The sequence below is a fragment of the Rhinatrema bivittatum genome, chromosome 6 (assembly GCF_901001135.1).
Source record: "Rhinatrema bivittatum chromosome 6, aRhiBiv1.1, whole genome shotgun sequence".
NCBI lineage: Eukaryota > Metazoa > Chordata > Amphibia > Gymnophiona > Rhinatrematidae > Rhinatrema > Rhinatrema bivittatum.
In genome coordinates, this window is record NC_042620.1 from 247,443,571 (window position 1) to 247,460,641 (window position 17,071).

The following is a 17,071-nucleotide window of genomic DNA, read 5'->3' on the forward strand; positions in this document are numbered from 1 at the left end:
CCCGCTGGACTTTTGGCAAGTCTTGTGGGGGTCAGGAGGCCCCCCCCAAGCTGGCCAAAAGTTCCTGGAGGTCCAGCGGGGGTCAGGGAGCGATTTCCCGCCGCGAATCGTTTTCGTACGGAAAATGGCGCCGGCAGGAGATCGACTGCAGGAGGTCGTTCAGCGAGGGTTCCGGCGCCTCGCTGAACGACCTCCTGCAGTCGATCTCCTGCCGGCGCCATTTTCCGTACGAAAACGATTCGCGGCGGGAAATCGCTCCCTGACCCCCGCTGGACCTCCAGGAACTTTTGGCCAGCTTGGGGGGGGCCTCCTGACCCCCACAAGACTTGCCAAAAGTCCAGCGGGGGTCCGGAAGGACCTCCTGCCGTCCAATCGTGTTCGTCTATGGCCGCCGCCATTTTTCGGCGCCATTTTGGAAAATGGCGCCGGCCGAAGACAACAAGATTCAGTAGCAGGAGCCCGTTCCGGACCGCTGCCGTTCCGGACCGCCGCTGGACCCGCAGGTTATTTAAGTCATTTGGGGGGGGGGGTTCGGGAGGGTGGGGGATTTAATTTAAAGGGTCGGGGGTGGGTTTTAGGGGGTTTTAATGTGCCGGTTTTGCGATTTTACGTTTTTTCGATTTTTTACGATTTTTCACGATTTTTCACGATATTTTACCCCCCCAAACGGCAACAATACGATTCCCTCCCCCTCCCAGCCGAAATCGATCGTTAAGACGATCGAGGACACGATTCACATCTCTAGTTCATAGCACTGTTTGTGCTGCTTATCCATTCCTGTGGTTCCTTGAATTGTTGATGCCATTGTTCATACCTTTTCCCCCCCTCTTTCAGTGTCTCAGATGTTGTGTTGCCTCTGTTGCTGATGCCTGCCTGCAATTTTCATACAATGTCAGTGGAGAACCCCAGTGTTAGAGTTAAAATTAGGATGCATTTCTTCCCCCATAGACTTTAATTTAAATAAAATTAATTACCATACCTGGGAACTCTGTGAAGTTGACCTGGGGACTCTGGAATTGCCAGGTCTCTGGGCCAATGCCGGAAAACTCCAGGTGACCTCTGCTGATGCAGCCTGTGAGGATCCAGAAGAAGCAAATGTCTGAGCCCACTCAGACTGGAAGGAGTTCACGTGACCTGCAGTGCGAAAGAAAGGGGAAGGAGTCTGATTGGCCAGTGTGGGCAGGGAGAAGGAGTTCAAATGTTCCTTGCGGGCAGGAAGACTGAGGAGTCCCATGGCAGAAGGAAGAGGAAGAGTGTAAGTAGCTTCTGCCGGTTACTAGAAGGATTGCCATCCAATGCCATCCTGGAGCAGAAGGAGGAAGAGCAAATGCAGTGTCTACTCATCCCTGGAAGAAGGAGTCTTATCAGGCTGCAGGGACCCCAAGGAGTTTGCTGCCACTGGTGTGTTTGGGTTGGGCGAGAGAATAAGCATGTGTGAGTATGAGGAGAAGGATAGGTGTGAGAGGGATAGAAATGTATGAGCATGTGCGAGGGAGTGGATATGAGTGGACAAGTGTATGTGAGGGAGTGTATATGTGTATGGGAAAGAAGTGATAGAGTCAGAATGTGTGAGGGAGAGAATGAGAATGTGAGTGAGCATGTGAAAGAGTGTGTGGGGGAGAATGAGAGGAATGTGAGGAACCATGTATGTAAAAATGAGAATATATAGGTGTGAGACAGTGAACATGTGAGAATGCGTGTTGTGTGTTTGAGAGAGAAAAAAGTCTGTGCTGCCTGCTCCCCCACCACTAATCCAAGCAATCTCAAGGTGAGTGGAAACCAAAAGTTCCCAGAAATGCAAATGACAAAATGAAACAAATTAAATGACACATGAAATAACAACATGAAACAGAAGTTTCTACTGTGCACACCCCTAATGATTTCTCTATCCTTGGTATACTGTGAGACCGTGATTTCTTTTTCCTATGGTACTCAGGGGCCATGGCTTTGCACTGTTTAGTGAGAGAACAAATAAACAATATTGAATTCATTTTGCTTTCAGATTCAGATAACTTTGTTGGCATGATAATTTATCTTGTGTTGCCAAAATAATATTCAGAATTATTAGGATTCTTCGTTTTCAGATGTTATTATATTTTCCCCAAGAATTTATCAATGTTTATTATAAGCAACCAAGCAGCAAAAAAAAGCTATGGAAAAAATGATTTTCTCCTGGGTTTTTTTTTTTGGTTATAATAAACAATGATACATTCTTGTAGAAAATGCATTAAAACCTAAAATGATGAAAAGAAAAGGGGAATAAAAGAAAGGAAAACAATTACAAAATAATAATAGTAAAGTTAAGTTACAGGTTGTAGAAAGTACAATATCAGAGACGTGCGTCAGGTTTTGGTGCTAATCCCATTTGTCCCTGGTTAGATTTTGTCTCTGACCTTGTAGCAGGATACCACATATTTTGCTGCTGTAGGTGCTATTTTTCCTGTTCAGCCTAGGATTAGACAGAGGTTTTCCTACTCATTCTTTTGTGGGAGGCCTTTGATTTTTTCTGTCAGCTTTATGAAACGTGCATCTTTGATTTCTTTGCATTTTGAATAAAATAGAAGGACATGCATTCTTGTAATTTCCAATTCAGTTTCTGTCTGCATCTTTCTATTTCTAGTATGTGATCACGTATTCTGTACTTTGTGAGGGTCTGTGTTTTGCATTTGTGACCAAGGTTAGGTATTAGACTAGCATTTATTTTCTGTAGAGGGATCTGTAGCAGCCCTGTTTGTTCTGTTTTTCAATTTGCATCTTTCAACAGGAGATATATCAGTGTTCTAGGGCACGTTGCTATATTTGCATTGCAAGATTGTAATTGTATGAGTTCCAAGTGTTACTGCTGGTTTGGTACGGTAGGTTTTCTAAATAGATGCAGTGTGCTTTTTTTTTTTTCCAGTTTTTTGTTACTTCACAATGTGCCTGGTAGTAGAAGGAGTAATTGTTACTGTTATTGAGATGGCGCCAGAAGTTGAATATTTAATTATGTATGGGGAATAGTAAGGGGACACATCCTAATTCTGCCTTCTCTTTGCCAGTCTGAAGGGTCATGCTAAGTGTCTCTGGAAAACAGTTTTGCTTTTATTTTGTTTTAAAGCAGGACTGGTGGAAGGAATGAATGGAATGCATTGTAAATCCTGAATGATTTTCTTGATTTTATAGGTACACCTTGTGGACAACCTCAGCTCAACATACAAGTCAATCCTTCTGTTCCTGCGGTATGTCCAGGTCAATCTCCACCAGGCTTAGTCATGCATCACCATGCAGGCTACCCAGGTTATGGTCAGCCACCTTCCACTGGTGGTTACCCAACTGGTTACTCTGACACCTCATGCACTAATCCAAGTGGACATCATGGACCCTGTCATCACCAGCCTGGATTCCATGAAATGCATGGAGGATGTCATCCTAGCCAGAGTCCTCCCGATTGTCACTCCCATGGGCATCTTAAGAAGCAGAAGCATCAGAAGCATGGCCATGGGCATGGAAAGAAGGTAAGAAGACTTTTCTAGGAATAGTACTGTAGTTCATACAGATATGCGGGAATTGTCTTCAACCCAAAAAGTTATCATGCTTATTTTAAAAGGAACTCTTTCAGACTCTAAAGAAACATTGAAATGGTGGAGGAGTGAATGCGAAAGAGAATAAAGACAAATTAGAAGGAGGAAAAGGGATTTAAAAAAAGAGGGGAATAAAATAGTGGGAGAGTAAAGGATATAAAAGAAGATAGACAGCAGTGAAAGAGGAGATCAACAGAGAACAAACGTGAAAGAATTGAGTGATAGGTTAAAGAACTGGAAATGTATAGAGAGAGACAGGAGAGAATGAGAAATATCATGAGAGAGATCCCCTGGACTCCCAATAAAAATGTGGATTGTCAATCAGTCCACTCAGTCACCTAACATTAGTTGGGATCTGGAAACACCCCCCCCCCCCCCCCAAAAAAAAATATAAAATCCTGACTGGGTTAGAAACTGGCTGAAGGGGAGGCAACAAAGAGTAGTGGTAAATGGAGTTTTCTCTGAGGAAGGGGTTGATACTAGTGGTATGCCTCAGGGATAGGTCCTTTTGAACATTTTTGTGAGTGACATAATGGAAGGGTTGTCAGGAAAGGTTTGCCTTTTTGCCAATAATACCAAAATCTGTACAAGGGTGGACAGCCAGGGAGGAATGGAAAACATGAGGAGGGATCTAGCAAAGGTTGAGGAATGGTCTTAAGTCTGATAGTGTTGCGTTCGGCAGTCCACGGGCTGCCCCCATGAACTGCCACCCTTACCTTTGTGGTCAGGCTGGCCACTCTGCCTTCTAATGCAGCAAAACGCTGCTGACATGCCACCGAACACCACACAGCAAGACACCGTCAGCCTCAATGCGCCGCACTTCTCCTTAGGTGCTTGTGCGCCTGACTTCGGCCCATTTAAAGGGACCATGGTGGGAAAGTCCCCACGGCCCCCAGCAATGATGTCACCAGTACTGTCCTATATAAGGACAGTTTCCCTGATGCTCCCTGCCTCAGCAACAGGTCCAGCTACCTTGAATAGTGCGTGTTCCTTCACAGCTTGTTCCATCCTTTGTCTGCCCAGCCTGTACCTGTCTTGCCTGCCCAAGTCTGCCTCAGCCCTATCCATCCCATTTCCTCTTCCTTGAATAGATACCTGATTTTGACCCTTGCCTGCACTCTAGATACACCTGATCGCAGTCTGCCTACAACCCTAGTCTGACCATAGACCACATCTCCAGCCATCTGCAGAGACTTTTTCCTAAATGCTGCCAGCCCGGCAACCAAAGGCTCAACCCAAGGAGAATATGGGCTGATAAAAGTGAAACACCTATCTGGTCTCTGCTTTGCCTGGGTCCACCTGCTGATGGTGAGATTCTCCATGAAGGCAGAGCCAATCTCACCTCAGCCCAAGAATCCACAGATATAACAGACAGCTAAAATTTAATGCTAAAAAATGCAAAGTAATGCATTTAGGGTGCAAAAATCCAAGGGAAAGGAATAGTATTGAAGGTGAATTTCTTCGGAGCACAAAGGAAGAGTGGGATCTGGGGGTAATTGTATCTGATGTTCTTAAGGTGGTCAAATAGGTGGATAAAGCAATGGTAAAAGCCAGAAAGATATTTGGCTGCATAGGGAGAGGAGTGGTCAGCAGAGAAAAGGAAGGTGATATTGCCCCTGTATAGGTCCCTAAAGAGACCTCACTTGGAATACTGTGTACAATTCTGGAGACTGAAACTTCAAAAGGATATAAACAGGATAAAGTTGGTCCAGGGGATGGCTACTAAAATAGTCAATGGGGATAGACTTAAAGATCTAAACATGTGCACCCTAGAGGAAAAGCAAGATAGGAGAAATATGATAAAGACATTCAAATATCTCAAAGATTTCCATGCACACGAGGTTAGCCGTTTTCAATAAAAAGGAGACTCTAGAATGAGGGGCCATGAGATAAGATTGAAAAGGGTAGATTCAGGAGTATTCTTAGGAAATATCTTTTTACAAAGAGGGTGGTGGTCCCAGTGGAATGGTAGAGGCAAAAACCGTATCCGAATTCAAGAAAGCATGGAATAAATACAGGGGATCTCTAAGAAGATGATGAGAATTATAATACTAAATTAATTGGATGGATGGGCAGACTGGATGGGCCATGCGATCTTTTTCTGCTATCATGTTTCTATGTTTCTATAATATGAGAACAAAATAACAGATTTGTACCAAAATATAATACATAATTTGTGATCTTTTCATTTACATACATTCCAGTTTACTAGTTAATTAAACACAGGTATAAATACTATTTTCTCTGTATAAGGGCTCATACTTAGGGAATAGCCACTGCTATTAATTGCATCAGTAGCGTGGGATCTTCTTAGTGTTTGGGTAATTGCCAGGTTCTTGTGGCCTGGTTTGGCCTCTGTTGGAAACAGGAAGCTGGGCTTGATGGACCCTTGGTCTGACCCAGCATGGCAATTTCTTAATGTTCTTTTGAATCTGATAGAAAATGGAATAGGCAGATACATTTTCAGCAGTAGTGGATTCTTGAAGGCCCCATGGGCTGCAAGGTCATCTTTTTTTAAAGGGTAACTCTCTATAGAATTTCCCTTGAAAACTTTACAAAATATGCATGGAAATGCAGGAATAAGCAAGTGCAGGGATTTGAAAATGAAATCCCTGAACGTAATTATTTAATTATTTAAAAAGATTTCTAGCCCGCACATTTCATAAGAAGTTCATGGTAGTTCACAAATTGTACATGTTTAAAAATATACAAATAAAAACATATTAAAAAACGTACAGAAAAAGATGAGGTCTGGCAAGAAATCCTTGTTATAGTGAGCTGAGCTCAGTCTTTGAAGGCAAGCTCAACCTGCCTCAGTCCTATCTCTAGTGCTGCTAATTTTTCCTATAGAGAAAAGTATGTGCACTGTTGGTGGCAGCACACATAATTTTCACTGCTGAGGGCCTGGAGCAGTTTTCAATGAGGAGTTTTCCAGCAGGTTAAATCCCATGGAACTCCCTTTCAAAATTGCCCCCTATTAAGTTCAGTGAAAACTGTTATCATGACCAGCAGAAACTGGACTAAGAGGTAAGGCCCTCACCTGGTTTAATTCCTTTTTGTCAGAAAACAAAATGTTCATTTTACTGAACTTTTAGCTTCACCTTGGATATTAGACTGTGGGGTCTGCCAAGGTTCCATATTATCAACAGTACTATGCAAAATATACTTCAAACCACTACTGATCCACTCCTTTGACATAAAAGCCAACATGTATGTGGATAATGTCCAGCTTATGCTACCAATGGACCTAGATTCACAAACAGCTATAAAGAAGCTTAGAACATGTCCTGCAGCCTTCCAAGAATGGACAAAAAGCAACAAACATCACTTAAATCCCAACAAAACTGAGGTTCTTTGGGCACAAAACAAACATAGACTAATTCTGGACCTGAAAATCCCATTGGGAACATATGAGTTCCCATTAAAAACAAAGGTCAAGATCCAAGATGGCTGCACGTCGCGGTTAGGAGTGAAGTGGTGCCCTGACTGCAAGCAAAAACTTTGTTTCCTTTACCAAAATGCCTCACAAAAGGAAAGGGAAAATTAGGGTTTACCCTTCTACACCCTTACCTTCAACTTCTACAGCGATGCAACAGGAGATTATCCGATTCCTAACCTCATCAGTTTTGGAAACGCCAGGAGTCGAGGAGCCCTTGGAGCGTGAGACCGAGAGAGCGGTTCCAGCCCTGGAGGAGACTATACTGAGTCCAGACCTGAGGCCAGCCCCGACGCAAAGATCAGGGTCGCAGTTTCAGCCCGGAGCACTGAGCGAGCGAACCTCTTCCGGGTTGGATGCAGAGTCACCATCTTTTACCGCAACCATTCAGGCTTTACCAGCTATAGCGGCAACATCGGTCGAGACGCCCAGTGCGGGGATATCTAGAGCTGGCCAGGAAGAAGGGGCAACAGGGGAAAGTCACGAGAACAACGTCCTGCAGTTACAAGTGGCTACCCCTGAAATTAAGCCCCTAATGATTCCTGAGCACCCTGAGGTCGTCACTATGGCTGCACTTTGGGACCTGATGGTGGGGGTAGCTACCACGGTAAATAATCTGGCTATCAAGGTAGAGAGTTTGGCGTCCCAAAATGCCTTTACCTCTCTAGATTTTCAAAGGAAAGTTGATCTGTTATCAACTAAAGTGGATTCATTGGAGGAGAAGGAATGTGAAAATTCGAAATTTAAAGTTGCTGTGATAAAAGACAAAGAATTTCTCGCTAGAAGAGTGGAAGTCCTTGAAAACACTTCTAGACATGTAAATGTCAGAATTCTAAATTTTCCCCGTGTTCTAGGTGAAACTCCATAAGTTTCCTTGAAACGATATTTCCAAGAGGTTCTTGGTTTTGAAGAATCTAATTTTCCTGTTATAAATAAGTGTTATTTCCTTAAAACTGTTTCCACAAATAGAATCAATTTACAAGATAACTTGACTGAAATACTAGAAAGTTCATCACTAGAAGTGTTAGATAGAGGCACTTTATTAGTATCATGTATATCTTCAGGGGATGTTCAATCTATAATGAAAAATTATTTTAGAAAGTTTCCTACCTTATTCTTTGCTGAAAATGTAAAAATGTTTCCTGACCTTTCTTCTATAACACAAGAGAAATGCAGGGGCCTTTTTAACCCTGCACCAAGTACAATTTCATTAGGATATTCCTTTAAGCTAAAATTTCCTTGCAAATGTGTAATAAAGAAAGGTTCAGAAGTAAATATTTTTTTCACAGTTGAACAGTTGAAAACTTTCCTGCAATCTAAAACTCCCATTACTTCATCTCCCATAAATGCGTAAAAATAAGATAATTGAATGAAGACGTGCAGTTGATTATCTATTAATGTTTAATTATCTATAAGTATCTCTCTAAGTTTATGGATCTGGTTAATATACTATATTGATTTATGGATTAATAAAGTAAGGTAATTTTTAATTTATTTTACTTTGGAAATTGTATGGAAAAAAATTTTTCTTTTCCCTTCTTTATGATGTTTTTCTATTTTTACAAAAATTTGATTTTTTTGTAATGTCTAAAAATGATAAAATAAAGAATTAAAAAAAAAACAAACAAAAAAAACAAAGGTCAAAAACCTTGGAGTCATATGGGTAAGAACATAAGAAAATGCCATACTGGGTCAGACTAAGGGTTCATCAAGCCCAGCATCCTGTTTCCAACAGTGGCCAATCCAGGCCATAAGAACCTGGCAAGTACCCAAAAATTAAGTCTATTCCATGTTACCATTGCTAATAGCAGTGGCTATTCTCTAAGGGGCGGATTTTCAGAGCCCTGCTCGCGTAAATCCGCCCAAAACCGGGCGGATTTACGCGAGCAGGGCCCTGCGCGCCGGGAAGCCTATTTTACATAGGCCTCCCGGCGCGCGCAGAGCCCCGGGACTCGCGTAAGTCCCGGGGTTCTCGGAGGGGGGCGTGTCGGGGGCGTGTCGGGGGGCGGGCCCGGTCGTCGCGGCGTTTCGGGGGCGTGTCGGCAGCGTTTTGGGGGCGGGTACGGGGGCGTGGCTACGGCCCGGGGGCGTGGCCGCGCCCTCCGTACCCGCCCCCAGGTCGCGGCCCGGCGCGCAGGAGTCCCGCTCGCGCGCGGGGATTTACGCCTCCCTCTGGGAGGCGTAAATCCCCCGACAAAGGTAGGATGGGGGTTTAGACAGGGCCGGGCGGGTGGGTTAGGTAGGGGAAGGGAGGGGAAGGTGAGGGGAGGGCAAAGGAAAGTTCCCTTCTAGGCCGCTCCGATTTCGGAGCGGCCTAGGAGGGAACGGGGGTAGGCTGCGCGGCTCGGCGCGCGCAGGCTATACGAAATCGATAGCCTTGCGCGCGCCGATCCAGGATTTTAGCCGATACGCGCGACTACGCGCGTATCTACTAAAATCCAGCGTACTTTTGTTTGCGCCTGGAGCGCAAACAAAAGTAGGCTGTTCGCGCTCGTCTGAAAATCTACCCCTAAGTGAACTTAATAGCAGGTAATGGACTTCTCGTCCAAGAACTTATCCAATCCTTTTTTAAACACAGCTATACTAACTGCACTAACCACATCCTCTGGCAACAAATTCCAGAGATTAATTGTGCGTTGAGTGAAAAAGAACTTTCTCCGATTAGTTTTAAATGTGCCCCATGCTAACTTCATGGAGTGCCCCCTAGTCTTTCTACTATCCAAAAGAGTAAATAACCAATTCACATCTACACGTTCTAGACCTCTCATGATTTTAAACATCTCTATCATATCCGCCCTCAGCCGTCTCTTCTCCAAGATGAAAAGTCCTAACCTCTTTAGTATTTCCTCATAGGGGAGCTGTTCCATTCCCCTTATCATTTTGGTAGCCCTTCTCTGTACCTTCTCCATCGCAATTATATCTTTTTTGAGATGCGGCGACCAGAATTATACACAGTATTCAAGGTGCGGTCTCACCATGGAGCGATACAGAGGCATTATGATATTTTCCATTTTATTCACCATTCCCTTTCTAATAATTCCCAACATTCTGTTTGCTTTTTTGACTGCCACAGCACACTGTACTGACGAATTCAATGTGTTATCCACTATGACGCCTAAATCTCTTTCTTGGGTTGTAGCACCTAATATGGAACCCAACATTGTGTAATTATAGCATGGGTTATTTTTCTCTATATGCATCACCTTGCACTTATCCACATTAAATTTCATCTGCCATTTGGATACCCAATTTTCCAGTCTCATAAGGTCTTCCTGCAATTTATCATAATCTGCTTGTGATTTAACTACTCTGAACAATTTTGTGTCATCTGCAAATTTGATTATCTCACTCATCAGATTTCTTTCCAGATCATTTATAAATATATTGAAAAGTAAGGGTCCCAATACAGATCCCTGAGGCACTCCACTGTCCACTCCCTTCCACTGAGAAAATTGGCCATTTAATCCTGCTCTCTGTTTCCTGTCTTTTAGCCAGTTTGCAATCCACGAAATGACATTGCCACCTATCCCATGACTTTTTACTTTTCCTAGAAGCCTCTCATGAGCAACTTTGTCAAACGCCTTCTGAAAATCCAAGTATACTACATCTACCGGTTCACCTTTATCCACATGTTTATTAACTCCTTCAAAAAAGTGAAGCAGATTTGTGAGGCTAGACTTCCCTTGAGTAAAGCCATGCTGACTTTGTTCCATTAAACCATGTCTTTCTATATGTTCTGTGATTTTGATGTTTAGAACACTTTCCACTATTTTTTGTGGCACTGAAGTCAGGCTAACTGGTCTGTAGTTTCCCGGATCACCCCTGGAGCCCTTTTTAAATATTGGGGTTACATTTGCTATCCTCCAGTCTTCAGGTACAATGGATGATTTTAATGATAGGTTACAAATTTTTATTAATAGGTCTGAAATTTCATTTTTTAGTTCCTTCAGAACTCTGGGGTGTATACCATTCGGTCCAGGTGATTTAGTACTCTTCAGTTTGTCAATCAGGTCTACCACATCTTCTAGGTTCACAATGATTTGATTCAGTCCATCTGAATCATTACCCATCTTCTCCATTACGGGTACCTCCCCAACATCCTCTTCAGTAAACACCGAAGCAAAGAAATCATTTAATCTTTTTGCGATGGCCTTATCTTCTCTAAGTGCCCTTTAACCCCTTGATCATCTAATGGTCCAGCTGACTCCCTCACAGGCTTTCTGCTTTGGATATATTTTAAAAAGTTTTTACTGTGAGTTTTTGCCTCTACAGCCAACTTCTTTTCAAATTCTCTCTTAGCCTGTCTTATCAATGTCTTACATTTAACTTGCCAAAGTTTATGCTTTATCCTATTTTCTTCTGTTGGGTCCTTCTTCCAATTTTTGAATGAAGATCTTTTGGCTAAAATAGCTTCTTTCATCTCCCCTTTTAACCATGCTGGTAATCGCTTTGCCTTCTTTCCACCTTTCTTAATGTGTGGAATACATCTGGACTGTGCTTCTAGAATGGTATTTTTTAACAATGACCACGCCTCTTGGACATTTTTTACTTTTGTAGCTTCTCCTTTCAGTTTTTTTTTAACAATTTTTCTCATTTTATCAAAGTTTCCCTTTTGAAAGTTTAACACAAGAGCCTTGGATTCTCACACTGTTCCTCTTCCAGTCATTAAATCAAATTTGATCATATTATGATCACTATTGCCAAGCGGCCTCACCACCGTTACCTCTCTCACCAAGTCCTGTGCTCCACTGAGAATTAGATCTAAAATTGCTCCCTCTCTCATTGGTTCCTGAACTAATTGCTCCATAAAGCTATCATTTATTCCATACAGGAACGTTATCTCTCTAGAGTGTCCCAATGATACATTTACCCAGTCAATATTGGGGTAATTGAAGTCTCCCATTATTACCACACTACCAATTTGGTTAGTTTCCCTAATTTCTCTTAGCATTTCACTCTCCGTCTCACCATCTTGACCAGGTGGACGGTAGTATACTCCTATCACTATAGTCTTCCCCGACACACAAGGGATTTCTACCCTTAAAGATTCAATTTTGTATTTAGTCTCATGCAGGATGTTTATCCTGTTGGACTCTATGCCATCCCGGACATAAAGCGCTAGGGATGTGCAGAGCAAAATTTTATGTTCATATTTTTTATGTCCGAAAGGGGGTCCCACTTGCGGCCAATATGGACATAAAAAAAATCCAATGAGTTGGGTATATGTACATATGTGCCAAAAAAAAATTAAACCCCCTCACCCTCCTTAATCCCCCCCCCAGACTTACCACAACTCCCTGGTGATCGAGCGAGGAGTGAGGACGTCATTTCTGCAATCCTTGGCGAGAAGCATGTGACGTCGGTGGCACGTCGAGTGACGCGGCGTCACGTGATTCCCGGCTCGTTCGCGCCGGACGGCTCGTTCGGCCCAAAAAGAACTTTTGGCCAGCTTGGGGGGGCCTCCTGACCCCCCCAAGCTGGCCAAAAGTTCTTTTTGGGCCGAACGAGCCGTCCGGCGCGAACGAGCCGGGAATCACGTGGCGCCGCATCACTCAGACGCGACGTCACGTGATTCCCGGCAAGTTCGCGCCAGACGGCTCGTTCGGCCCAAAAAGAACTTTTGGCCAGCTTGGGGGGGCCTCCTGACCCCCTCAAGCTGGCCAAAAGTTCTTTTTGGGCCGAACGAGCCGTCCGGCGCGAACTTGCCGGGAATCACGTGACGTCGGCGTCACGTGATTCCCGGCTTGTTCGCGCCGAACGAGCCGTCCGGCGCGAACTTGCCGGGAATCACGTGACGTCGCGTCTGAGTGACGCGGCGCCACGTGATTCCCGGCTCGTTCGCGCCGGACGGCTCGTTCGGCCCAAAAAGAACTTTTGGCCAGCTTGGGGGGGTCAGGAGGCCCCCCCAAGCTGGCCAAAAGTTCTTTTTGGGCCGAACGAGCCATCCGGCGCGAACGAGCCGGGAATCACGTGACGCCGGCATCACTCGACGTGCCGCCGACGTCACATGCTTCTCGCCAAGGATTGCAGAAATGGCGTCCTCACTCCTCGCTCCATCACCAGGGAGTTGTGGTAAGTCGGGGGGGGGATTAAGGAGGGTGAGGGGGTTTATATTTTTATTTTGGCTCAACAATCGCGATTTCCCACATATCGAACATATCTATGTTCGATATGTGGGAAATCCGATCGTTTATGTCGAATCAATTTTTTAAGTAAAAAAAAAATATGAGTTGCGTTTTACTAATGCGGTCAATCCGAATGCACACCCCTATAAAGCGCCACACCTCCTCACGGATGCTCCTCTCTGTCATTGTGATATAATTTGTACCCCGGTATAGCACTGTCCCATTGGTTATCCTCTTTCCACCATGTCTCTGAGATGCCAATTAAGTCCATGTCATCATTCACTGCTAAAAATCAATTGCACCAAATATCTTTGAGGGATTTCTACTATGTAATCTGATCCAAAACCAAATCACCTCAAAATAATTTTTAAATGTATTATACTATTCCATATACTCACCCCACTGGTGAGTTATCGACTCTACAACGAACTTTATTAATGACTCCGGAGTGCTCTAACCCCACGAGTCAGCATTTCAAGACAAAGAAAACATTTTTATGTGGAAAGAGGATAGGTTTCATATATTAGAGCCATAAACCCCCATGGGTGAACTCGCTGTGTGCATAATCATCAACCCTCCTCCTCCATCCAATATTTTCATATGTCTGTATCATGCACCAAATATGACTCAACTCTGTGTATATACACTTTTCCTTTTTTTTGTATTTTTGTGTTTTTTGTGCACAACAATACATTTTTTTTTAAAAAGCATGCTTATTGTCCCGACTTATCTGGAATACAGGATAACCCAACATGGTCGTGTTTCAGGTCCAGCACAGGACCTTTCTTCAGGGGATGTTTCCTTTTCAAATTGTATGTCGGTGTGCAAAAATTACTTTCTGTAATCCGTCAAAGAAGCGTATAATTTCTTCAGGGTACGAACAGTACTCCTCCACCACATTTGGTTTTGGATCAGATCATTCACTGCTATACATTCTAATTCTCCCATCTTACTTCTTAGACTTCTGGCATTAGCATACAAACATTTAAAAGTTTATTTTTTGTTTGTATTTTCATTCTGCTTTTTAATTGATAGGGATAAGTTAGAATTTTTTAGCTCAGGTGAGTTTTTAGTTACAGGTACTTGGACTATTTTTCTAATTATTGGAACCTCACTGTCGGGATGCCCTAATTCTAATGCAGCATTAGCATCCTTTGAAGATACCTCTCTCCGAACCATGCGCTGCTGAGCGACTGTCGGCTTTCCCCTTTGTTCTAGTTTAAAAGCTGCTCTATCTCCTTTTTAAAGGTTAGCGCCAGCAGTCTGGTTCCACCCTGGTTAAGGTGGGGCCCATCCCTTCAGAAGAGACTCCCCCTTCCCCAAAAGGTTCCCCAGTTCCTAACAAAACTGAATCCCTCTTCCTTGCACCATCGTCTCATCCACGCATTGAGACTCCGGAGCTCTGCCTGCCTCTGGTGACCTGTGAGTGGAACAGGGAGCATTTCAGAGAATTCTAGCCTGGAGGTTCTGGATTTAAGCTTTCTTCCTAAGAGCCTAAATTTGGCTTCCAGAACCTCCCTCCCACAATTTCCTATGTCGTTGGTGCCCACATGTACCACAACAGCCGGCTCCTCCCCAGCACTGTCTAAAATCCTACCTAGGTGACGTGTGAGGTCCGCCACCTTCGCACCAGGTAGGCATGTTACCAGGCGATCCTCACGCCCACCAGCCACCCAGCTATCTACATTCCTAATAATCGAATCACCACCTATGACGGCCGACCTAACCCTTCCCTCCTGGGCAGTAGGCCTTGGGGAGATATCCTCAGTGCGAAAAGACAAAGCATCACCTGGAGAGCAGGTCCTTGCTACAGGATCCTTTCCTGCTGCACCTGGTTGATGCTCTCCCATCATGAGACCTTCTTCCTCCAAGGCAGTACCAGGGCTGCCAGTCTGAAGTTGGGACTTGACTACTATGTCCCTGAAGGTCTCATCTATATACATCTCTGTCTGCCTCAGCTCCTCCAGGTCTGCCACTCTAGCCTCCAGAGATCGGACTCGTTCTCTGAGAGCCAGGAGCTCTTTGCATCGCATGCACATGTACAACTTCTCACCGGTGGGTAAAAAATCATACATGTGACCCTCTATGCAAAAGACTGGGAAGCCCCCCTCTTGCTGCTGGACTGCTGCCTTCATCTCAATTTTGATCAGTTTCTAGTTAAGTTTTAGATTGCTATGGGAGTAGGAATGTGTCTAATGTCCTTTAAATGTATTAGTGAATTCACTATGTGTCTGGTAGTGGCCTACCGGGGTCTGATCGAATTCTCAAAGTTTTTGTTGATTTGTTTTTTTTTGTGAAAGTGGCACCTGCCTATAAATTAAGGGGTGAGTTAGGGGTGGGTGGGCAAGGGGTGGGAGGGTTGGGAAATACAAACAGTCTAACTTCAGTTAGTCAGCCAGAGTGACTCACTGCTCTCTTGATTAACAAATATTGGTACCTATTCAAACCCAATCACACTACCGCAACACCTTTCCAAGGTGAGTAACTGAGCTGAACTATTCAACCTTTTTACTTAGGTATACACTGTTCCTAGCTTATTTCTAGCTTCTGGCTACTTTTTGGGGTTCTTTTTTTTGTGTGTTTTTTTTTAATACAAACACTCACTTTGTATTAAATACAAACACTCAGTTCTTTAAAAAACTGCAGAACACTCAGTTCTGCAGACTTTTAAAAATAAACACACTACCTACTGCTTACTAGCTACCTTACTGACTGACTATTTAAAAATACAAAGTCTAACTTGTTTATTCACTGCCTTTCTGACTATTAAAAGCACAAACACACTAAATAATATTCCCAAATAGTTAACTTTGCCCCATTACTTTTAAAAAAGACAATGTCCCAAGCAAAAACTTACTGATTCCTTTCAGTCACCAGCAAGGTGATCCTCTCCTCTCAGTGTTCCCACTGGAATGTGGGTTACTGAGCTCTTCCCTTCTAATTTATAATGTGCTTGTAAGGTAAATTAGTACAAAACAATCCCTTTGGAGATTTACACTTCAGTTAGTTTTCCTGAGTGACTCACTGCTGTTCTGATTAACAAAGAATTGTACCTAATCAAATAAAACACACAACCTTAACACTTCCCTTGTAATATATAATGTGCTTCTAAGGTAAATTAGTGCAAAACAATCCCTTAGGAGATGCACACTTCAGTTAGTTTTCCTGAGTGACTCACTGCTGTGCTGATTAACAAAGAATGCTACCTATTCAAATCAAACACACAACCTTAACACTTAGTCAGACTCATTGCTCTCTTGATTAACAAATGTTGGTACCTATTCAAACCCAATCACACTACCTCAACACCTTTCCAAGGTGAGCAACTGAGCTGAACTATTCAACCTTTTTACTTAGGTATACACTGCTCCTAGCTTATTTTTTAGCTTCTGGCTACATTTTGGTTTTGGTTTTTGTTTTGTTTTAATACAAACACTCAGTTTGTATTAAATACAAACACTCAGTTCTTTAAAAATCTGCAGAACACTCAGTTCTGCAGACTTTTAAAAATAAACACACTACTTACTGCTTACTAGCTACCTTATTGACTATTTAAAAAATCTGGAACCAGATGGCAATCTTAGAAAGATTACACCATTGCACTGCCACCAATATTTCTCTTCTGCAGAGGGTGGAGGAAGGGAGGAAGAGGGGCAATGTGCCATCCCATTGCTACCAATATTTCTCTTCTGAGGCATTCTCTGGTCTCCTACAGCAATTTGGTCAGGATTGGCCAGTTCGGTGGTAAGAGTCACATTTTGTGGCTCTTCCCATGACACAAAATTGTGGGAGTCCAGGGGCTCTGACTATAACAGTAAATAGACAAATTATAATTCAGTCTCTGCCTTTCTTACATAGTGACAACAGGGAAAAACATAGCCCACAGCACATCTTATTCAGTGTCTCCTTTTGAAAATTTATTTTTTTTTTACATTTTTCCTTTCACTCAG

The 17,071-nt window shown here is 43.4% G+C and overlaps 1 protein-coding gene across 2 annotated transcripts in view; it reads left to right on the plus strand.

The window, feature by feature from the left end:
- Nucleotides 1-17,071, plus strand: part of FTCD (formimidoyltransferase cyclodeaminase) — a 296,425-nt gene that overhangs the window by 276,877 nt on the left and 2,477 nt on the right. For both annotated transcript variants that reach the window (XM_029606737.1, XM_029606736.1), the window contains one exon: nucleotides 3,163-3,494. In XM_029606737.1, coding sequence (XP_029462597.1) covers nucleotides 3,163-3,494 — 332 coding nt within the window. The remainder of the gene's footprint in view (nucleotides 1-3,162; nucleotides 3,495-17,071) is intronic.